The 23,971-nt window shown below is 49.7% G+C and overlaps 1 protein-coding gene, 1 long non-coding RNA gene and 1 other non-coding gene across 3 annotated transcripts; 2 read left to right on the forward strand and 1 right to left on the reverse strand.

Moving 5' to 3' along the window:
* Positions 1–1,966: 1,966 nt before the first annotated feature.
* Positions 1,967–5,107, forward strand: TLE7 (TLE family member 7). Its single transcript, XM_053556271.1, has 9 exons — positions 1,967–2,277; positions 2,398–2,420; positions 2,600–2,658; positions 3,189–3,401; positions 3,481–3,722; positions 3,915–4,056; positions 4,181–4,334; positions 4,702–4,775; positions 5,003–5,107. Exons 1-9 carry the CDS (start codon positions 1,967–1,969, stop codon positions 5,105–5,107), a joined length of 1,323 nt encoding a protein of 440 aa, XP_053412246.1.
* Positions 5,108–10,236: 5,129 nt separating this feature from the next.
* TRNAM-CAU (transfer RNA methionine (anticodon CAU)) lies at positions 10,237–10,309 on the reverse strand. Its single transcript has one exon. It is a non-coding gene; the product is annotated as a tRNA-Met (tRNA).
* Positions 10,310–10,505: 196 nt separating this feature from the next.
* Positions 10,506–23,529, forward strand: LOC128596936 (uncharacterized). The gene is made up of 4 exons (XR_008383177.1): positions 10,506–10,610; positions 19,121–19,292; positions 20,841–20,973; positions 23,393–23,529. It is a non-coding gene; the product is annotated as an uncharacterized LOC128596936 (long non-coding RNA).
* Positions 23,530–23,971: the final 442 nt, after the last annotated feature.

The raw sequence follows: 23,971 nt of genomic DNA on the forward strand, positions 1-23,971 counted from the left end.
CTTGAAAGGTGACCACTCCTTCTAACTTATAATGTCCATATAAACATATACAAAGATAATTTTTAATTTCCATCCTTTTACATTAAAGTTCCATATTTTGCACATCGTTCTGAACCATGCACCCCCCCCCCCTTATTCTTACCCCTTGGAATTTTCCCTATCAGTTGCCCATGTCCTTGTCACTCTCAATAGCTGCACGTGCAGGGCTGCTCCCCTGTATGGCTGCACTGTAAATACTGCACCAGTCCCCTCCTGTGGCCATTTGGGTTTTGGCCAGTCACCTGCTGTCACTAACAGGGCTGGAAGGCTCTAGTTTGTATACTTATGGTTTTACGAATATCCAAGTGCCTCCAAAGCAGGAGTACTAGGTCAAGGGGAACTGCTGCCTTGGTGATTGTGGGTGTTGGCCCCCTGCTTCTTTTTCTTCTTCTTTTTTTTTTTTTGGAGACAGAGTCTCATTATGTCGTCCTTGGTAGAGTGCCATGGTGTCACAGCTCACAGCAACCTCGAACTCTTGGGCTTAAGTGATTCTCTTGCCTCAGCCTTGCAAGTAGCTGGGACTACAGGTATCTGCCACAACGCCCGGGTATTTTTTTGTTTAGCAGGCCCAGGCCGGGTTCGGACCCACCAGCCCTGATACATGTGGCTGGTGCCCTAACCACTGAGCTATGGGCACCGAGCTGCCCTCCTGCTTCTGATGGGGAGATGGCAAAGGATGCAGGCTGGAGCCAGATGGAACAGGGCTTGAACCTCTCCTTTGTGCTTTCTGGCTGTTTGATCATGGAGCCCAGGCTCACCTGCTCTGAGCTCCAGTTTTAAAAAGCAAACACAGGGCGGCGCCTGTGGCTCAGCGGGTAGGGCGCCGGCCCCATATGCCGAGGGTGGTGGGTTCAAACCCAGCCCCGGCCAAACTGCAACAAAATAATAGCCAGGCGTTGTGGCGGGCGCCTATAGTCCCGCTGCTCGGGAGGCTGAGTCAAGAGAATCGCCTAAGCCCAAGGATTTGGAGGTTGCTGTGAGCTGTGTGACGCCATGGCACTCTACCGAGGGTGATCAGGTGAGACTCTGTCTCTACAAAAAAAAAGAAAAGCAAACACAGAGTAAGAGCCATCAAACCTGTAACTTGCCAGTGCTTGAGGGCTAGCCAGTGGGGGTGGCTGTCAGGCCGTTGGCTCTAACTGGACGATCTCCACCCGCTCCCCACCTGTTGTTTTGTCTCTGAGGCTCTTAATATGTTCTGTTAATATTATAAAGCCCGGGGTCTCCCCAGGGCCTTCTAGGGCTGACTGTTAAGCTAAGGGATTATAACAGAACCTTCTACAAAAGCACAGCTATCTTCCACTTATATCTTTTCCTTTGCCAAGCATCCTACACGCGTGATTCCACCCACTGCTTGGAATGATCCCGTAGGGCAGGAAATACCACCCCCCCCCCACAAGCTGACCTCTTTATCTTTGTACAACCCTGCCCCACCCAAAAGAGCATCCCAACCTTCCCCTGACCTCTTGTAGTTCTCCATACTTTCCGCTAGGGGGCGACAGACCCTGCGGAGTTGTCTGCTGCCTTCTGCTTTATTTACCGCAGGATGAGCCCTCAGCAGGACTGTGTACGGCCAGAATGAAGGGTGTGTTTGATTCTGTATGAGCAGAAGTGCAGGTCTGTATGTAAAAGGAGAAACAAGCATCTCAAACTGTGTGTGAAACTTTCACCTGTAACCTGTGGCTGGCAACAGGTTACAAAAGTTAATACAAAAAGTTAGTTGGGGACCCATCTTTAGAGTCCTCTCACCAAGGGAAGCATCCTCTGCCTGTTCTAAATAGAGCCCAAACAGCACATCTGCATAGATGCCTCTGTTCTCTTTCATGCCACAGGGGATCAGGACACTCTGGGAACCCAGGATCTATTTGGCATGTTTACTTCTCAAGCCCTAGAACCGGGTGGCCCAGGACCTCACTGATCTAGGAACATGAGTGGAGAGAAGAAAGAGGTCTCACTCGGTATTCTCAGGGTTCAGAATGAACCAGAGGACAGGAGGAATGTGCCAGAAAGTTCTGGTATTTCCTCTCAGCATGAGCAACAAGGGCAGTACCAACTGGACAGTCCATGTGGGACAGCCCAGCAGCCCCCGGGGTCCCCAGTGCAGCACCACCCAGTCTATGGAGAGATGAGTGGTGTGACCCAGCAGCAGTGGGTCCCCCAGGCCCTGGACAGACCTGAGCTCCAGGCCACTTGTCTCTCTGCAGTGGAACCAGGAGAGGTAGCAGAGGCTGGCCCAAGGTGGGTCTCCCTTGAATGAGACTGTGTGGGGGCAGGAGCTGTCCTGGGGGTGGAGGAACCTGCCACCAAGTTTGTACCTCACACACTGTCTCCTCCCTCTCCCCTCTCCATTTGCCATAGCTCCCTACCAGGATCTGAGCTTGGTAAGTACCACTGTGATGATGTGGACAGGTGGGTGTGGCAGCCCGAGCTGGGCCCCAGATGGAGTACTGGTAATGGGGCCTGGTGTCAAGAGAGTAGCCTTCTCCCTATGTTGGGTGACTCTGCTGCTGCCTGATGCCCTCTGAGGCATCACTGGGTGGCTGTCACTGTTCCTCTGTAGGCCAGCCTTGCTCATCACCCCCTCCTAGTGAAGAGGTCTGCTCACTGCTCAGAGCAATTGTAAGTGTCTTATTTTATCTTATTAATTTAATTTTTTTAACACTTAGGATTCTTTCCCACCTACTCCTAATCAAGAAGCAATGTCTGCACTCTGATTCTCACCTACGGGTGTCCTAGGGCTCTTGCTTCTTCTGAACTAGGCCCTCTTCCCCTAACCCCTATCCTGAAAAGTAGGGCCTTCTGCTTGCAGGGTCACTTCTTTAAGAGCTATGACCTAGGAAACAAAGAGCCTGGCTCTGTGATTGGATGGTTTGATGGAAGGATGAATGGAAGGATAGTTGGGTGGACGGTTGGGTAGACAGTTGGGTGGATGGATGGTTGGATGGATGATGGCTGGATGGGTGGATAGAGGGTTTGATGCTTGGATGGATGGATGGATAGATGGATGGTTGGTTGGATGATGGATGGTTGGATGGTTGGTTAGATGGATGAATAGTTATATGGATGGATAGGAGTTTGGCTGGAGGATAGGGATGGGCTGGTCTCCTGTGAGGGCCATGGCCTCTCATTGTCACTTGTCCTCTTTCTAGCCCCCTTTTCCAGATGATGTTGTGGTTAGGCCCAGGGCCCCACGAAAATCCTGGAAGTCTGGCACACTCCGCCATGGAAAGAGAGTTTACGCTATTGCCATCAGCGGTTCAACACACCATGTGTACACCTGTGGTTCTGGCTACATCAGGGTGTGGGATGAGAGGGCTCTGCTTGCCTCAGACGAGCCCCCTCAGGTCCAGCTGGACTTTCAGGTGCGAGTATTCAAGCAGGGCTCAGGGAACCCAGATAGGGCTGATGGGGGGAACATGAGAGTGTGAACCATTCCTACAGGACCACCAGGACTGTGTCCTCACCTGCAAACTGTTGCCGGATGAGCAGAGTCTGATCACAGGGGGTGTGGCCCAAACTCTGACTCTCTGGGACCTGGCACCCACACCCCGAGTCCGGGCACAGCTGGAATCTACAGGCCTCATGTGCCACTCTCTGGCTGTCTCCTCTGATGCCCACATCTGCTTGGCTTGTTTCAGAGGATTTGTTGAGGTTTGGGATTTGCAGAACCAAGTCTTGATCAGGTATGACCTCTCTCCAGAGCCACTCAGGTGTACCTGGAGGGGCTCGACAGTGAGGCTTCACTTCCCCCTCTCCAGCAAGACTGGGCGAGTCTGTGAGGGGGATGTATGAGGGGTGCTCCTAGGGCCTTCCAGGCCCTGGAAATTCCAGAGGGCCCAAACCAGTCAGTAACCTCTGAGTTGTTTTCCCACCAGGAGGCAGGAACTCCCCAAATTTGGATCTCGATGTATTGACATCGCAGGCAATAAGTTCTGGACAGGAGGTGAAGACACCAACCTGTATTCCTGGGACCTGAGGAGCTACAAGAGGATACAGCACCATCATTTAGAGTATGAGGTGCCTAACTGAGCCCCAGGGGAGCTATGCTTGCCAGCAGGGGTGGGGTCTCAGTTTGAAGAGGTGGGCACAAAGGATGGTGTTGGCAACTTTGAGCGCTGACCCCAAACCTTCTTCTGTGCAGATCCTCAGCATTACCCATGACCCTGGTGAGGAATGGATGTTAGTTGGCCTGAGGACAGGTGAAATGGTCATCCTACACGCTCATCGGGATGAAAAGTTTAAGGCTGTCCTGCAAAGATACCTCCACTACCACAACATCAAGTTCGCCTCCTCTGGTGAGACACCAGTGACACCTCCCCCGTTGTCCTGTCGAACTCACTCACCTCTCTTCTTTCTCTACTCACCTTCTTTTCCTTCTCGGCTCCCTCTGTAATGGGACAGTATGACAGCCGGAAGACACAAGCAGATGGAAGAGGCACAAAGCCTCATCTGACTGTCCTTTTGTTCAGTGACACTCACCACGATGCCGTGCGTGGTAGGAGGGTGCAAGAAGGTTGGACAATGGCTTGTGGTGTCTTTCAGTTTCATAGGCGGGGAAACCCAAGGCAGGGAACAAGTTGCCCTTTCCCTAGTTGAGGACAGAGCGGAGTTAAGATTGCAGGCTCAGTCTCTGGCCTCTCCATCTGTTCTTTCCTTCTCCAGGGAGCTTTTTTGTGACCACAATGGATGAGACCCTCCGCTGCTTGGAGGCACCTTCATTGCGGAGGTTGTTTCAGGTACAGGAAGGAAGAATATCCAAACCCAGTTGCTCAGAGTGTATGACCCAGATCCTGTTGGGGTGGATCCCAGGGTGTGTTGGAAAATACCTCTGAGGTGGCATCCAGGACCATTTCATAGAGTGGGGAATGAAGACTGGAGGTCCTGTGGACTTGTGGGCTCCACCTTGAGCCCTGGGACCTGGCCCTGTCTTCAGATTGAGCCGTCGGTCCCCCATTCCCTATAGGTAGAGGAGCCTTTAGAAATCGTGTGTTGTGATGTGTCTTCTGACAACCAGTATCTGGTCACGGGCTCTAAGAAAAGTGCCACAGTTTACCAGCTCTTGTACTGAAGTCAGGAGCCATGGTCTTGCCAGTGAAGAACCAGTTTGGGGGCCAGTGTGGCTGAGAGGACGACTTCAGGGTGCTGGATAACTTCTGCCTAAGCCTCGGTGGCAGGTCATCTTCCCCCGCCCCTGCCCCTCCCCAGCTTACATGCCCAGAGTTTTATTATATGGCTTGCGGCGTTGTCCTTTATTTTTCTATCACTGATTTCTGGGTTTGGGTGGCGAAACTGTACGACATCTGGCCTTTGCTGCCAAATGCCAGAATTAGGATCAGGATTTCTCAAGTGTCAGATAAACGAGGTATCATGAAGTAATGAATAAAATAGCAAAGCAAAAACCAAAATGGCCTGCCTATGTGTCCGTTTCTTTCAAATGACAAACTCCTCAAGATGGGTAACTTTAGACCTTCATTCAACAAATTTTAGGGTGGAGAAGGAATTTTAGATCAGACTTAGTTTTGTTTGTAACCTTTCCCCCCCCTTTTGATCAAGAATTATTGGAATCTTTGGAAAGCGCCCCCAAAATGTAAGTAACACACACAGACTTTCAGATGGCAGCAGGGAGTGGACAAACCAATGACGTTCTTGACCCGAGAGAACCTGCAGGAAATAAACACATTCTGAGGGTGGGCTGCACTTTGCGCCTCATATCAGTGGCGGAGGAGCTCCCTGCTTTGTGGTACCTCGCTTGATCTGACTCTTGAGAAGTCCTGATCCTAATTCTGGCATTTGGCACTGGTCAGAGATGTCTTGCTTGCCATTACAAGACCACTTCCTCATGTCTGAGGACATGATAGTGCGATATTTTGTCTGGCCTGCTCCAGGCTGAAAAGCCTGAGCTCTGGAACAAAGCCTGCGTAGGCCGCTTGCTAGTTCTTCCACCTGCGTCATCTTTGCTTGGTGTTGGCACAGCCATGACAGCTAGCTGCCCACTAAAGTTAGTGGCTTAGTGTTGTCCCTGGGAGGAAGTTGCAGGGAGCAAGTGTGCCATCCTCTGCAGCATCTAGACGCTGTCAGGTAGCTATCTCTTACCTATGGATCGTGTGTGACTAACACGAGCCATCTCTGGGCCAAGCCTAAAGAAGTAGTGCCTTTTCCAGGGTCTCTTTCCCCTTCTGTCAACTCCAGGAAAACAATATGGAGGCTCTAGGGCATTGCAGAACTCCAAGGTAGAAGCATCCTGCGCGTGTGACTTAAACTTGGGGAAAAGCTGCCCATTTTGAGCTATTACATGGAAGGAAAATAAACTTGTATTCGAGTTGTTATTCAGGGGTCTTTTTGTTACTATAGCTCTAGAAACAGCAAACATTTTCTTAAAGGGCCAGATAATATTTTAGGCTTTGCCATATGAATTTTGTGGCAGCTACTCCACTCTGTTATTGCAGCATGAGAGTAGCCATAGATAAGACATAAAGGAATGAGTTTTATAAATAAAACTTTATTTATAAAAACAAGCAGTGGGACAGATTTGGCCTTTAGTTTGCCGATCTCTGCAGTAGTCAATGTGCTTCTAATCTAAGTACTGTAACTAGCATACATTTAAAAATATGATAGGAGTGTAGAGGCCACCAGTTGATCTGTCCTTGTAACAAATAGACGCCAAAATTTGTAGCAAGTGTCAGTCAATGAATGAATGGATAAACAAAATGTGTTATGTGTATGTATATGTATATTATTTAGCCTTGAAGGAAATTCTGACACATGCTACAACGTGGATGAAACTTGAGAACATTATGCTAAGTCAAATAAGCCAGTTACAGAAGGACAAATATCGTTTGATTCCACTCTTACGAGGCACTTAGTTAAATTCACAGAGAAAGTGGAATGGTGGTTCCCAGGGGCAGAGGAAAGAGAGAAAAGGGGAGGTGTTGTTTAGTGGTACAGAATTTCAGTTTGGCAAGAAGAAAAAAATTCTGGAAATGGATGGTGATGATGGCTGGACAACAATGTATGTATTCAGTGCCACCAATGGCACACTTCAGTGGTTAAGTACACACAAAATGGTTAAGATGGTAAGTTTTCTATTATGTGTATTTCAAACAATTAAAAGAAATCTTCAATTATAAAGACCACATTCAGAGGAGTGGTTAATCTCTGGGAGGGAAGAAGAGAAATTGGATCATAAAGGGAAGAAACAGGGCTTCAACTTCATCTGCAACATTTATGTCTTGAAAAATTGATCAAGATTTATGAAAATTAAAAATGTGTGCTTCGGCGGCGCCTGTGGCTCAGTGAGTAGGGCGCCGGCCCCATATGCCGAGGGTGGCGGGTTCAAGCCCAGCCCCGACCAAACTGCAACAAAAAAATAGCCGGGTGTTGTGGCAGGTGCCTGTAGTCCCAGCTGCTTGGGAGGCTGAGGCAAGAGAATCATGTAAGCCCAAGAGCTGGAGGTTGCTGTGAGCCGTGTGACGCCACGGCACTCTACCAAGGGCAGTAAAGTGAGACTCTGTCTCTACAAAAAAAAAAAAAAAAAAAAAAAATGTGTGCTTCGTGTGGGCACCACAAGGAAGAGAAAGCTAATCTACAAGAGAAAGCATTTGCAAATCATATTTGTGGTAAGAGGCTTGTATCTACAATATACAAAGAACTCTTACAACTCAACCATAAAGGACAACCCCAGTTTTTTTGAGACAGAGTGTTACTCTGTTGCCCTGAGGCTCAGGGCTGTGGCATCATAGTATGCAGCAACCTCAAGCTCTTGGGCTCAAGAGATCCTTTTGCTCAGCCTGATCTGTAACTCCTGAGCTCAAGCAATTCATCTGCCTTGGCTTCCCAGAGTACTAGGGTTATAGGCATGAGCAACTGTGCCCAGCTGCCCACCCCAATTTTAAAAAAAAAGGGCAAAGGATTTGAATAGACATTTCTCCATGGAAGATATATAAAATGGCCAATAGGCACATGAAAATATGTTCAATGACATTCGCCATTAAGGAAATGGATCTCCAACCCACAGTGAGATGCCACTTAATACCTGCTAAGGTGGCTAGAATAAAAAAGACAGACACCACAAGTCCATATGTACTGGCAAGGATGTGGAGAAGGTGAAATCCTCACGCATTGGGAATTTAAAATGGTGGAACTGTAAAATGTTTAAGCTACTATGAAAAAGTCTGACAGTTCTTCAAGATGCTAAATATAAATTGCCATATGTCCTAACAATTCCACTCCTAGATATATGTCCAAGAGAACTAAAAACAAAGACTTGTAAGTTGAGAGAGTAATAATTGGGAGTGTTACAATAAAATAATTTTAAAATGCTTTCTGGAAACAAGGTAAAAGTCCCAATTAATAGCATTGTTGATTAAGTCAAGGAACAATATAATCCCTAGGTTAATATCAAAAGAATATTAAGTGTACAGCTTCTGAACTAACAGGGAAAATACTGTCATAATATTGTATCTGAAAGGAGAAAAAGAAAAAAAAATAACACAGAACAGGCAGAACAAAAAGGAAAACTTTATTAAAATGGTGGATTTAAATTCAAATATGGTATAACAGTAACTAAATGTAAATGGACTAAATATTCCTATTAATATGTAGGGATCATATAACTGGATTAAAAAATCCCAACTATATATATATATTTTTTTTTTTTTTTTTTTTTTGAGACAGAGTCTCACTCTGTCACTCTGTGCAGAGTCCTGTCGTATCATAGCTCACAGCAACCTCGAACTCTTGGGCTCAGGAGATGCTCTTGCCTCAGTTTTCTAAGGAGCTGGAACTACAGGCACTTGCCCATGCCTGGCTGATTTTTCCATTGTTAGTAGAGATGTGGGTCTCACTCTCACTCTTGCTCGGGCTGGTCTTGAACTCAAGGGATCCTCCCACTTCAGCCTCCCAGAGGGGTAGGATAATGCTTGAGCCACTGGGCAGGCCACAACTGTGTATTTAAAAGAGATGTTAAGACATAAAGGCACAGAAAGCAAGACAAAGTATATAAAAATATAAAAGATACGTCACGTACATGCTACATAAATGAAAGCTAATGTAATATTCATATTAGACAACAAATACTGTAAAACACTATTTGAGATAAAAGTGAATACTTCATCAGTGTTTAATTCACTAGGAAGGCACAGCATTCTGTTTTATGCATTTGTTATTGTGGCCTCAAAATACATTTAAAAAATTGGTAAAACAGGCAAATTTACCTCTCACAGTAAGCAATCATTCAAACAGACAAAAATGTATACATATAGAGAAGATTTGAATAAGATGATTAGAAAATTTAGAGCAATGTAACAACCACTACAGAATGCACATCTCGCCTGGTACACACAACATTTACAAAACCAGCAGTTAGAGTTGTAAATTTCAGAGGGTTCAATTTTTTTTTTTATTGTTGGGGATTCATTGAGGGTACAATAAGCCAGGTTACACTGATTGCAATTGTTAGGCAAAGTCCCTCTTGCAATCATGTCTTGCCCCCATAAAGTGTGACACACACCAAGGCCCCATCCCCCTCCCTCTGTCCCTCTTTCTGCTTAATTTTTATAGAACATACTCTTTGGCCACAATGCATAAAGGTAGAAATAAATAACACAAAGAAAACTAGAATCTCTGTATTATGGAAATTAAGGAATATACTTAATAACTATTAGAGAAAAACAATCACAAAATAATTAGAAGCTATTGCAAACCGACTCATAAAAAAATGTAAAGAATCAACTAAGCTAGAATTAGAGCCGCGCCCCACCCAGCTCTCTCGGGTCACCTGACGATGGGCACAGACTTCCTGGGTCTTCCTGGCTCTTGAACGCTGCCGGGTCTGGAACGGAGCCGGGGTGGACAGTGGTCAGCGGTTTCTCCACAGCCGCCCTAGCACTGCGTTGTTTTCTCACTTGGGGATTTTAATTCCTGGACAAAGCGGCCATGATCCTTTTGCTGCGTTTCTTTGATTGTGAGTGAGGTTGAGCCGTTTGTGTGCGGGCCTAAGCGTGTATATATCCAGTCTTCTGGAGGGGAGCTGGGTACACTGCTCCTGGACACCTGGGTTACCCTCTGGTCCCCATGGCTCATACGCAGAGTTCTTTGGTGGGTGGCATCGCTCTTCCTACCAGGCCTCTTAAGCGCCTCTGCCAAATGGATGTTTATTATAATTTTCTTTAAATGAGATCGTAGCCCAGCAAAATACCTTGCCCTCTCTGAGGCTCGAACTCAGGACCTTCAGATTATGAGACTGACGCGCTGCCCACTGCGCTAAGAGGGCGTCTCTCTTCTGTCTCTTCTCCACATCTAAAGAGCAAATGCCGCAGCCCTCTCTGCCCGCCAAACCGCCTCCGCTGCGTCGCCCTCTCCCGGCAGAGACCCGGCGGCTCCGCGGGCCGGTGCGGACGCCGGGGACAGGGGTTGCTATGGCGGGAGCCCAGCGGCCTGGGCCGCGGGAACGTGTCCCGCGCGGGGAAGGAACCCACAGCCTTGGGGGACCCGGGACCGAGCCGCGGCGAGTCCCGGCGGAGGCGGGGTTCTGAGACCCTGGCCGGGTGGGGACCTCCTGGGGGCCCCGGCAGGTGCCAAGGCTCGGAGGCGGGACCCGGCAGGTGCGCAGCGGAACTGCCACGCGGCGGGTCAGGGGCTCAGGGGCGGCGAGGGCGGAGCGCAGAGGGGGCAGGGGCGGGCAGTGACCCCAGGGGGTGGTCAGTCCTGACCGCCACGGCCACTTGAGCGCCCGGGACGCGCTGACATTGCTGACAAATAATGAGTACGAAGTGGACATCGGGGCGATCGGCGAGCACCGCGTGAGGAGGGGCCTGGGCAGGCGGGTGGGGACAGGAGGGAGGGGCCGAGGGGAGCTCGGCGGGGGCTGGGGACAGGGTGCGGCGGAGGAAGGGCAGGAAGATCTGGGAGACGCTCGGACGTGAATTCAGTAGGGAAATGGAGGGAGGAAATTAAGGTTACCTTGGTTGCCAATTGATTTGTTGATTGCACTACGTGTTTTTGTTTTTCCCTTGTCTCTTTCAGATAATTTTGCGTCCTCGTTACACACCGGGCGTTCATTTCCAAGGGCGGAGGAGTCGCACTATTTCCTCTGAGCAAGATTTTACAATTTTTTGTTTTGAGAAAAGCAGCAGGGACAGAGGCGGCCGGGATGGGTGGGTGCGTGGACCGGGGCTGCACTGGACACCTGACGGTCTGGAAGGCGTTTCCTCCTCTCGCCTTCAGGGAAGCTGCTGCAGCTGAGGCCGCAAACTGGCACTTTGGACTCGCCAGCTTATTCATTCTCCAAGCCCTGTGGCATTTTTGTTTTTGCCAGAGTGATAACGAATTTTAATCCCTGGTAGGACTGGTCCCCTTCGCACACATCCCGCAACACACTTGCTCTTCTTTTCTGGGTTTTGAACGGGTTTCACGTTATCTCTTGTACCGCTGGGTGCCCTGATTCCTCCTCTTCTGATCTCCTATGGTGACTGACTGTCCTGGGCTTTGAGGTGATTCTCAGTCCTTGCTCGTGTGTCTTTTCCATTAGACGGGGACCTCGGATCCAGGGACAGGATCTGAGCCACCCCTGGGTGCATCACACAGCGCTGGCTCAGAGGACCAGGAGGGGAAGCTCTGGCTCCACCCCCTGAGCACCCTGCGCTGCTGCCCTTCTGGGCTGGGTGAAGATGGCCAGGGGCTAGGACAGGGTCACGAGCAGTTTCCAGCCCTTCCTCCAGGGGACAGCCTTTCATAACCTCTAACACCCAGATGCAGGGCAGCGGGTGCCAAAGGCCCTGCCTGGGAGACCTGGACTCAGCTGTGACACTCACTGGCCAGGTGATCTTGAGAACTTGCCTTCCCTCTCTGTCTGTTTCTCCTCTATGAAGTGGCAGGGTCAGTCTCTTCCAGCCTGTTCCAGGACTCCAGCGTCCCACAAATTCTCCTTTGGCTGGCCCATGTGACCTGGAGAGTGGAGACCTAGTCCCATCATTTTTGCCAGTGTCCTGGAAATGACTGTCCGTAGTCACAGGAGTGAGATGCCTCTCTTCATCCCCACAGCTGCCATGATTAGCTGTGTAACCTTTGACAAATTGTCTTAACCTCTGTGTTTCCAAAAAACAGTGATCATACCTGTATCCATCCTCTCACTGGGATGCTGGTGGGAGCTATTATTCTAGAGTGCAGGGATTATGCCTAGCAGGAGGGCAGCAGCAGCTGTCACTGACCCCTGGCTGTTGTGGCCACTCTGAGCCAGAGCACCCCTCCTGGCCCAGCAGAGCTCCCTCCCTCCACTGCCTGGTGTTGAGGGGCCACTGGGAAGTGGGCCTGGTGTCAAGGGCCCTGCTGGGAAGTGGGAGAAGCCTGCAGAGCTGCCCAATCCCAGTGTCACCTGTTATGTCCCTCCAGTTCACATCAGGGTAACTGAGCAAAGCTTGTTATTCATCCATATGAAAGGATTTATTTACAGTTTAAAATTTATCATTCATTTCTTTCTTATTTTGTTTTGAAGATTTTGTGGTCATAAAGCTGCATAAGATGCTTCCTTTCATAATGCCAATTTCCCTGGACTTGGAATCTCTGCCCTTCTTGTACCGTGTCACTTTGCAGGGTTGGTGCTCAGCACACCTCTTACTTACAGTCTGGAGGTTCAAATGTAGGAGCACAGTCCACATGGAGAGCCATCATCGATTTCTTAAGGAGCTTTAGGAGCTAAACTAAGAAGCAGCTCCTTCCATAGGAGGAAGCAGTTTTGAGGTAGTTTTTAGAGGGTACAAAGCAGGTTGTTTAAACCCCAACCTCAGATTGTTGTCTGCATGTACTGTCTTGGGTGACAGCAAGTTCTTATTTAAGGAAAGCACAGACTGTGTTTTCTCAAGGTTTAAGGGGAACTGTCAGTGGAAGGAGGGGAGGTGGGGGAAGTCCTCCCAGTGGGGTGGTGGTCTTTCCAGCAAGGTGGGCATCTTTGTCTTGTTGTGATCATGGAGACTGTAGAAACGACAGGTGCCCTGTGGCAGCCGACTCCTTAGAAGAGAGGATTTCTGGCCTCTATTGGGGGGACCCAGGTTGGGGGCATACACTGCCCTGAGGCTCAGGTGACCCCTAAGAACTGACATGGAGGCTTCCAGTCTAGACCAGGCCCCTCCAGCAGGAAGAGGAAGACCCCACAGGGAGGCAGGTGTTGGTGGTGGGAGGAAGATGTGACCTAGTCTGGGGGTTGGGCCGGAAGGACTCTGGTGGCTGAGGTGGCTGAGGGTGTCTTGCAGGAAGTCTCTGGTGACGGCCATGTCTCAGAGTTGTCCGAGGGACATGGTTTGCTGCAGAGTCTCTCTCTTGGTGTGTTTGTCCTAAAATCTGTCTAAGATGGCAGCACCCACTTTCTCTGTGGCAAGAGCTCTTTCAACATCCTGTGCCCCGGAAGGGGGTTTGTGCGTGTTCTTGCTTAGAATGTAGCTCTGAATTTTACAAGGCCTTTCTCGTTTTTCTAATTTTTTATCCAGGTCTAGGGGGTTTGGGTTATTTTCTTTTTGGGGAAAGATTTTGCTACTTTGCTTTCTAGTCTTTTCCCTGCTAAGTGAACTGACTTCGAAGACATCGTGTTTGCTGATAGTCTTCATTCAGATGCTGCGGGTGCCTACCTGGATCCCCCAGGAGGACATTGGCACCACCAAGCAAATGTTCTCTGGACATGGCAGTGGCTCTGCCATCCCCACCTCACCGATCCTCTCCCCCAGTGCCTGCCTCTCTCCAGCTTGCTCATTCATTTTTCTCTCTTCCCAGACCATGTTTTTCTGCAGAGCTGCAATTTTCTGCTAATGGTCTTCATGGGCTGCCTGTGCTGATTCACATGTATTTTTTCAGAAGAGTGTTCACTTTCTTTCAGCTGCTTTTCTTGTTCTTTCGGGGGCCATCTGTCTGACAGAACCTGTCTGCGTTTTGTCTGGAAGTATCATGTGCATTCTCCCACAATGGTTAATAAAGACTCGGTCAAAGTCATCTGCCACCTGACTTGTCAGAAACTGCAACTTAATCATTCTGTTAGGCTGCTGGCACCTCTCATGACATAACGTAATCTTCCAGAAGTGCATTTTCTTGTGTTTTGCCACGAAGGACTCCGAGGACTCTCTGAGATTGCTCATAGCATTGGATCAAGTCACTGAGTTCAGTGGAGGTCAAATCTGTGGGTCTCTCTTTTACGTTAAAGTTCTTCAAATCTCATCTTACCTTGGAAAGCGTTATTAAATCTTATATAAAGTCTTGTATTACTAATATTTCACATCATCTCTATTTTCTCTTGCTCCAAATTAACAAACATATTCCCTACTCTAATTTGATTTGTTCAAGAGCGGGCACTTCCTTAGTCTGATTCCTGTTTTGTGTCCTGATGGCTTCCAAGAATGTCCTTGAACTTTTGATCTTTGGTTCAAAAATTGACAGTGTATTTTGAATGTCACCCATTCCTTCCCATACATTTTGAGAAGTCAGTTCTTTCTGGGGATCAGTCTCTGGGTCAGGGAGGAAAATTGCTCCCCCCTTTTATCTGAAGCCCAGGTTCTAGAGTCTGCAAAGGGGGTGTCATGGAGCAGCCTCTTAGACTGGTAAAGAGGACACTGGTGAGGCTCTGTTCTGGGCACTCTCTTCCACTGAAGAGTGTCTGTCCATGACCCGAGGGGGACTGGCCACAGGGGAAGAGTCTTGGGAGGAATCCCATGTCCCTGGCCTTTCTCTGTGCAAGTTGCAGTCTCCTTCCAGGGGCAAGAGGCAAAGGCTGAGGTTACTGCAGCATCCCCAGACACGGGACAGTAGGGCCCTCATTTGCTGTGGCTCCTCTCTGGCTGTACCCCTGCTCTGGCACTCTGCATTTCTCCTCTGAGCAGTGAAGTGGATCTTGGGGAATGAACTTCTCCAGGGTCCCTGGGCCTCAATGGGTGGGACCCATGGTTATGGAGTAGTGGGAGCACTCTATGATTGGAGGCTGCCAAGATGGGGGCTGCTGGTATCAGGGGCATGTAAGGAAGGAAGATAACAGTCCAGAAAAGTTTCCTTTCTGCAGAAGGGAAGCCCGAAGAATTGGATTTGTCTGTAGATCTGCCACAGCTCGAAGCATACCTTTCCCCCAGTTTCCACTCCTCGAATCTCAGCAGAAGAGGAACAATAATGGCTGTGCTCTTGCACGATTGAAAGCCTTGGTGGGCAGGTTGCCTTTATTCTTCAATGGGAATAAGATCTTAGGGTCAGGGTGTTTTTTTCAAGGCCCCAGTTAATTGTCTCCTTGTGTTAAATGTTGTTATTGAGGAGCCGGCTGAGAACACCTGTTACTCCTCCCTGTAGGAGGGGCTTGACACAGGCTGCCTGACTTGCTCTCACATAGTTTCAGTCTGTTGTTTATTCTTAGAGATTTCTTGGTGTCGAGGCAGTGTGGTTGTGCATTCAAAACCTGCTGATCCATTCCTTACAGACTGTGCAGGCTGCAGAATTTGGCACCCCTGCGTCTCCATGGCCTTGTCTGCCAGGTGGGGATAATAACAGCACTGATTTCATAAGGCTCAATGGGGTGATGCGCATAAAGAGCTGTGGGCAGGGCCTGGGACATAGTAAGTGCCTGGTTACCCATAGGTAGGCATTATTATTACTGTCCTTAAAACACATCTCATGCAAATAATTTCTAAGCATGTCAAAAGCATACTGCAGATTCCCAACAGCAAGACTATAAGCTGAGAAAAAGACTGGGTTTCCTTTAACCTTGGCAGTAGTGCGTTTCCACAGGAAGATGTAATCTTGGATAAAGTTGTTTGGGAGCAAGAATGGCTGGTTTTACAGCCCTGCTGAGCTGGAGTGTCTTCATCAGGTATTTGGGGACTGGGACCTGTGTCACGGAGACCCCGGGATGGTGTGCAGAAAGTGTCAGTGCAGAGCCTACAGAGACAGTCCCAAAGTTCCTCAGGTTTCCATTTGGGGCATTTTTCTTTTTCACTAATTCATACTTCATGTTCGTTCTTCCCGTGGGCCTCCTGCTTTTAAGAGAGCTTACTGAAGGCTGGGCATCGTGGCTCAGGCCTGTAATCCTAGCACTCTGGGAGGCTGAGGTGGGCGGATTCGTTGAGCTCAGGAGTTTGAGACTGAGCAAGACTGAGACTCAGCCTGAGCAAGAGAAAGACCCCGCCTCTACTAAAAACAGAAAAAATTCGCTGGGTGTAGTGCCAGCGTGTCTATAGTCCCAGCTACTCAGGAGGCTGGGGCAAGAGGATCACTTGAGCCCAACAGTCTGAGGTTGCTGTGAGCTATGACGCCATAGCACTCTACAGAGGGCAACAAAATGAGACTCTGTCTCAAAAAAAAAAGCTTATTGAGACCTAATTCACATATACAGTTTATCTCCCAGCATGTTTCATCCAACGATTTTTAGTGTATTTGGGGTTGTGCAATGCTACTACCGTCAATTTTAGACTATTTTCATTACCCCCAAAGAAACCCCATTGCAATCGGCAGTAACTCCTCATTACCCACCTCCCATCCCAAGCCCCAGGCAGCCACCTATCTACTTTCTGTCTCTGTAGATTTGTCTTTTATGAGCATTTGACAGAAATGCAATCATGTAATACTCAGCAAACAGCTTTCAGTGTTTGCCTTATCCTTCATCCCATGGACAAATAATCTTCTATTGTATTGTTATATCAAAATGGAGCTATTTTAAAAATAACCAGTGAGAGATATCAGGTGGGGAAGTATAAACGAAGCAAGTGGTACTATATATTGGTAATTGTTGATGTTGGGTAGTGAGTAACAGGGGTGCATCTTACTATTCCTTCTTTGGTGTATGTCTGAAATGCTTTATAGTGAAAAACTTTATGCTGGGCTCAGTGACTCCCGCCTATAATCCTGGTACTCTGAGAGGCCAAGGTGGGAGGATCCCTTGAGCTCGGGAGTTTGAGACCAGGCTGAGCAAGAGTGAGGCCCAGTCTCTACTAAAAATAGAAAAACTAGCCTGTTGAGGTGGTGTATACCTTTAGTCCCAGCTACTTGGGGGGCTGGGATTTCCAGTCCATTCCACACATACTGGGCACTAGTAATTCTGATGGGGCAGAATGTGGGTGAGTTCAGTTAGGGGGTTGACTTGACCGTTGGTCTGTTGGAATGTTGGGGAAGTGGACAATCTGATTGGCAGTTGTGAAATGGCTTTGAGCAGAGAGGACCGTTGGGATTAGGTGGCTGTTGGAGAGGGACTGTTGAGGGAAGGAGGACAGTACTGTGAATCCAAAGAGGCAAACTGGGAGGGGACCCTGGTTGGAAGAGGTAAGTCCTGTATTTCCCATGCTTGGGTCTGTGGACAGACTCCCGAGGACAGATTCCTGCTCCTCAGGATCCCCTAGTCCAACGTGCAAAGGCAGCAGGGCCCCAACCACCTCTGCAGAGAACAATGGTGGTGGGCTAATCAGGGGACTAGGGTCAAGCTGCCCAGCTAGAGCCTGGGGGCTAGGAGTCAGGGCTGGTTGAGTTTCAGGGGAACACAGACATCCATATGGCTCTATCCCTCTGGCCTTGCGACCTGTGTGTCTGTTGGTCAGAGGAGAAGTTTCCCTCAATAGGTTGAGGAGGCTTAGAACAAGATTTGAGGATTGTCCCAATAACTGTTGGAGGAGAAATTAGGAAGGAAGAAAGTGTGGTGTGAGTGTTATGGAGTGGCCAAGGCAGAGTCTCGGGCAGTCTCCCATGGTGGCCCTGAGGAGGAGTCCCATTGGCAGAGACGCTTGAGCCAGTGAGCTGATTCAAATCCCCGTGACCCTCATGTGTCAGCTCTGTCCTTAAGTTTTGTCACCTTTAAATCCAGGAGTGAATCAAACCAATTGAAAAGCATCAGTGTAGGATTAAAGGAACTCATATATGTCAAGTAACATATGTAAAGCACTAAACAAATGCGACTGTTAATTAGGGAGCAGGAGAGATCAAAAGAGCCACTCCAGGGGCTACAGAAATTATGAAGACAGTGAAAAGTCACAGAAGCCTTGGGACAAGAAGACTTTAAGAAGTAGAATGGTGGCATCATGACACTGAGTACCCAGATACCAGGGATGTCACAGACACGTCTCACTGTAACCTTATAGGGGAACTTTGTCATTGTCACTCTACGATCTAACAAGCTCAAGGTCACAAGAGTATGACTTACATTTTCTGTTCTGCTCTGGACAGTATTGAATAGGCTTTTGGGTTAAAGGCTGGTCTCCCAGGAGATGTCATTCGCTGTGCGCCTTCCAACGACTAAGGCTCTGGCAAATGTTGGTGACTCTGAGACAGGCAAGTCTCGAGCTATGTCCTCAGTAAGCTCCGAGTATGAGGGTTCCTGTAGCCTCTTCCTCCTTGTGCAGTACTCCCTCCATCTCCAGTACACAACAGGGCCAACACCAGAGGTCTTTCCGAGGCCCAGACTCCTCTGCAGCTCCAACACTTTCTGTGGCTCCCTGTGGCCTCCAGCCCAAGGTCTGGATTGTCTCTACCTGGGCAGAAGTGCTCTGCCTACTTTCAGGGTCTGGTCACGTGGACTTTTTTTGCCACAGGAATGTCAGTATCCTTCATGCTTCTTGATCTTTTGGTCTGAAATGCAACCCCTTTCCTCCACCAGCCACTGAAATCCACCTCCCCACCCCACACACAGCCCAGACTGCAGGGTGTCTTCCCAGGCGACATGTGCATCCTGGGCTTTTCCTTCATTCTCCATTTTTCTGGATTTAGAGATAGTTCAGCACGACTCAAGGTCAGCATTGTGCTTGGCTGATGCCACCTGTGTCTGTCTTGTGTAATGAGGACAGAAGTTCCTCGAGGCAGGGACAGTATCTTAGCCATCCCCGAGATACCCACAGGCCATCTATTAACAGGTCTGGGGCAGTTTCAAGACTCTACTGGTCTTAGGGTGGAAGCTTACTAGGTGCTCACAGCAGGTTAGAGAATTTTCACACAGCAATTGGGGTAGAAATACACAGTTTATGAGAGAGAGAGAGAGATAATGCCTGTGGCACACAGAGAGAGGAGTTAAAATGCCAGACAGTTGAGGGAAAGCGCTGGTGTTTTAAATGGTAAGAGTGCCTTTTTGTCCCCTCTGCTTCAGCAGACAGGTAACAGGAGCAGCGGAGCAAGCGGGAGCGAGCAGTCACAGTTGATCCTTCAGCTTATTGGAGTCCTTGGCCTCTGGTGCTGGTGAGAACTGAGGCAGAGCATTGGAGCGGAGGAGGCACCCCCTGCTGTCTGGTTAGGGTTCCTCAATGTGGAGAAACATCTTAGAGGTAACAAGTTAGACCAGGGGTATGCTAATTAAACCCATAAAGGGGATAGTTGTGAGTTTTCTCTTTAGAGGGGCAATTATGTGCTGAGTTTATTTCTTTTACTTTCTGCTTATTTTCTTCTGTTTATTAGTAAGACCACTTTTCACCCACCAAACTCCTGCCACCATGTATAGCCGTCTTGTGCCCAGGCCCACCTCTGGGTTGGGGAGCAGGGTGCTGCAGGGGAAAGAGCACTGGACTTGGAGTCAGGGCTTGAGGTCTAAGCAATCCCATGTACTATGTGGCCAGTGACCTTGAGGGACTGGACTCTTCCCTCTGGGCTTGACTCTCTGCATCTATGAACTGTGGTTGTGACATTGGACCAGAGTCCCCTGAAAGCCTTAGAAACTAGGGCCAGAAGTTTTCCAAACTTTAATGTGCGCATGAATCCCCTGGAGAATCTGGAAAATTGCAGATTCTGAGTCAGTGGGTTTGGGCCGGGGCCTGAGATCCTGCATTTCTAACAAACTCCTAGGTGACTTTCCATGCTGGTGGTCCTTGAGTCCTGCTTTGAGTTAACAAAGGCTCAGCCCTGCATGTGGCCCTCAGTGCTGGCCCAAGAGTAGAAGGGGCTGAGAGGCTCCTCTCTCCCTTTATCCTCTTTTTTCTCTATTTTTATTATTTTTTGAGACAGAGTCTCACTTTATGGCCCTTAGTAGAGTGGCGTGGCGTCATAGCTCACAGCAACCTCAAACTCTTGGGTTCAAGCGATTCTCTTGCCTCAGCCTCCTGAGTAGCTGGGACCACTACAGGTGCCCACCACAAGGCCTAGCTATTTTTTTAGAGACCGGGGGGTCTCGCTCTGGTTCAGGCTGGTCTCGAACCTGTGAGCTCTGGCGATCCACCCTCCGCAGCCTCCCAAGGGCTGGGATTACAGATGTGAGCCAAAGCGCCCCGCCCTCTTTCTCTATTTTTAAATTAAAGTTCCTCTGGGAGCTTGCAAAAAGCCCGATGTTAGAGTCGCACCCAGGGTCGTTAAGTACGAATTCATGGGGGTTGGAACTGGGCATCGGTAGAGTTTAAAGCTCCAGGTTGAGTGCAATGGGCCACCTAGGCTGGGAGCCGCCGCGCCAAACTGTGCGGGCGAAGCCTTTGCCTCTGCTGCCCCCTCGTGGTCACACTGTTCACCACAGTCAGTTTCCCCGCGCGAGCCCTTTCCCCAGTCCAGATAGTGACCGCAGAACGGCCCGCAAAGTGACATGACGCTGCTGCCGGGGGTGACTGGCTTCCCTGTAGCTCCAGGAAGGCCCCCCCCACCATGGGTGGGCTCCTTCTCTGCCCCGAGTTTGAAGATAATCACTTATAGTCCGTATGAGTAGGGACAATTCTGCGGGGGTCAGCGGGGAGCGGTCAGGGAAGATGCAGATGCAGGATGGGTTAGTAGAGGAACGGCTGGGGCAGCTGGGCAGGGCCTGGGGCCTGAGTCCCAGCGTCCGTGTAGGTCAGAGCTGGAGGCGCTCAGAGGGGCGTCCCACTCAGGACTTCATGTGTCTCTATTTTGGTTTCCAGCAACATCTCACTGGAGCCCTGAGGGCTCCCCACAGCAAAGTAAAGGGCTCTCGCTGACTTGGGGGTCTGCACTGGCTGACAGAAGGCCCTGGAGAGTGAGAATGAAAGGGATTTTCTGAAAAGTTCTTAGCAGGTGAGTGGCAGACCCAGGGTGAAGACTCAGGCCCTGGGAGTCCCCACCTCATGCATCTCCATCCCCTTACTTGGAGCCCTTGTTCTGAGCTTGGGACTCTCCCCTGGTGCCGGGGGCCTGCTGTTAGCTGGACACTGTCCTCTCACTTGTCTGGGAGAGGAAGAATTCTGTCAGAAGGTCTGGAGGCAAGTCCCCAAGCTTGGGGAGGCAGCCTGTCCCCAGGGAGGGTCCTTGGGCAGGACCGAGGGGCCCTGTAGGAGCTACAGTTAGAGCCACTCTGCCCTTCCCTTGGTTGATAACAGACACTGCAAGGGACAGAGACAACCTCTGCTCTGGAGTCTCTATAATAAATTTTTTTTTTTTTTCAGATAGAGTCTGACTCTGTTGCTCAGGCTAGAGTGTCATGGTTCAGCCTAGCTCACAAAAACCTCAAACTCCTGGGTTCAGGCAATCCTCCTGATTCAGCCTCCTGAGTAGCTTGGACTGCAGGTGCTCACCATGATGCCTGGCTAGTTTTTCTACTCTTAGTAGAGACAGAGTCTTGCTCTTGCTCAGGCTGATCTCAAACCTCCCAGAGTGCTAGGATTACAGGCATGAGTGACCACGTCTAGCCAAACACATTTTTTTTTTTTTTGAGGCAGTCTCAAAAAAACTTGTTGCCCTTGGTAGAGTGCTGTGGAGTCATTGCTCAGAGCAACCTCAAACTCTTGGGCTCAAGCAATTCTCTTGTCTCAGCCTCCAGAGTAGCTGGGACTTCAGGTGTCTGCCACATGCTGGGCTATTTTTAGAGATGGGGTCTCACTCTAGCTCAGGCTTATCTTGAACCTGTGAGCTCAGGCAATCCACCCACCTTGGCCTCCCAGAGTGCTGGGATTAGAGTCGTGAGCCACTGAACTGGCCTACACACATTTTTTATAATGTTTCTTTCCTGCTCCCAACCTGAAATGGCTCCCAACTGTTGCTCAGGGTCACCAGCAGCTGAGTACATACGTTCCGGGAAGACATAGGAGGGAAGAAATGTCTTGTTCATGGTGGGCATGATTTTTCCATTAACAGGAAGTATAGTAATTTCCCTAGAGATTGTATAGAGCAGAAGGAGGAACTTCTGGGAGAGGGTGCCCCAAATGTAGCCCTTAGCTCTCCTGAGTAGGATCCTCCAGAAATCTTAGGTGTGGACCTTTGGCTTGGGCTGCTCAGCAGTCAGCCGGCAGGGGGCGCTTGGACCCCATCTAGAATGCTCGCATGGGTTCTCACAGTCCTTGTCCTCTGCACCAGAGACTGCTGGCCAGTGCAGAGGCCCTGTGGGAAAGACAGCTCAGAGCTCCAGGGCATGGCTGGCCCACCTTCTGTGCCAAGGGCAGGGCAGAGAAGATGCCAGACTTCACAGCCTGCTTTCTGCAGGACAAGGAATAAGAAGTTTCTGAGTTGCTGGCGCAGAAGTGCAAATGGCCCAGGCAGAGGCTTAGCTGAGTGAACTTGACACAGTGACCTCCCATTTTTGCACCTCTATGTACCTCTTCAAATGGCAGGATTCATCCCTTTCAGCCTGTTTTAGGATTGTGCTTAGAGGGTCTGAGTCAGGGGAATCAACCTGCTATAGGGGCTGGTCCTGGGCTGGACCTTGCCCATTGCCTTTCCCAAAGCCACCATTGCACAACTGTGGGGATGAGACACCAAGGAGAGGTGCTGGGGCCCTCCTAAGAGATGAGCCTGAACAGGCCCCAGATGTGGGCAGGAAGATGCCTTTTCTGCTAGCTTGTCAAGACACACCTGACGGCATGACAGGCTTGTTCTGGCTACATGACTGCCCCGTGACAGTGAGGAATATCCAGAGAAGGGGTACACGTCAGACTCAGATGGGGCTAATCCTGGGGAGGGAGGAATAGGAGTGTGGTGGGGAGCTTAGCTTTAAAATAATACTTTACTCATTGAGAAAATTGGGCTGGTGCACCTGTGGCAAAAGGGTGACACCTGCTAAATCTGGTTGGCTGTTGTTTTCTGCAACAGCGATTTTAGGTGTGAACGTGTGTATCTGTACACTGTAAGATGAAGGGCCTCTGAACAGTTTGGTTGATGTGGGTTCTTGAGTGTCACAGGCCTCTGACAGACGGACAGGCATTGTGTTGGGGGGTTTCAACAGCGATCAGGCCAAATGGCCACTTGTCAGGATGTGAAGACAGAGGACGAGCCTCTGGGGCTCAAATTCTACAACCCGGGGTCAGTCCCAGGCCACAGTGTCCAGCCAGAGGAGGCAGAATGGTTGATTCCTGCATGACCACTAGCCCACCTGGTCCCCAAGTAGCCTCTTGCTGCGGAACAAGAGCAGACAGAGCGACTGAGGAAACTGGAAGAAGTTGAATGGAGGAAAAATAAGGAGGCCTCAGGGACCCACCTTTACTCTTGTTTCATTCACTTTCAGATACGAGCAGACTGTTGGCCTCCCCAAGGAGCACAGAAGGGGGCCTGGTGGGCCCAGAAGACAGGTTTGGAGAGGAATGGGTGCAGGCGACGGCTCTTGGTGCTGACTTGCTTCACCTGCGCTGCTCACACTCACTGGTGCGGACCGAGGCCTGAGGCTTCCTGCCTGTGGTGACCAGCCTGCCCCAGCTGTGCCGGGAGAGATTCCCGCAAGGCATGGCTGCTTCCCAACAGTGTCTGGGAGGAGTGAGCTGCATCTGCTGCACACCTGAGCTGTCCACGTCCATGCGGCTGCAAGGGGAGAGTGACTGTCACTAGGGAGGGCTGGCCAGGTACCTCCAGGGTCTTTTCTGTGCAAAGGCTGAGCCAGACGTAAAGCTGGGCTGTGGCCTGAGGGTCTCGGGTTGACTGGGATCCCGTTGTGCCATTCCACGGAGCTCTCAGAACCTGGAATGTCGGGAGTTGTGTCTGAAGCTTTGCTACTCACCAGCCGTGTCACTTTGGAAAAGGTATCTACCCTGGGCCCCAGTCTTCTCTGCCCCATGGTGGTCATAAGTAGTCCTGAACTGAGTGGGCAGCT

This window comes from Nycticebus coucang, chromosome 2, assembly GCF_027406575.1.
Source record: "Nycticebus coucang isolate mNycCou1 chromosome 2, mNycCou1.pri, whole genome shotgun sequence".
Classification (NCBI taxonomy): Eukaryota; Metazoa; Chordata; class Mammalia; order Primates; family Lorisidae; genus Nycticebus; species Nycticebus coucang.

Bases quoted from the DNA above. Each gene is read 5' to 3' on its own strand.
- TLE7 (XM_053556271.1), top strand. From the start codon at position 1,967: ATGAGTGGAGAGAAGAAAGAGGTCTCACTCGGTATTCTCAGGGTTCAG. The intron at 2,278-2,397 runs GTGGGTCTCCCT...CATTTGCCATAG, and splicing joins GTAGCAGAGGCTGGCCCAAG to CTCCCTACCAGGATCTGAGC. The intron at 4,776-5,002 runs GTACAGGAAGGA...CATTCCCTATAG, and splicing joins CATTGCGGAGGTTGTTTCAG to GTAGAGGAGCCTTTAGAAAT.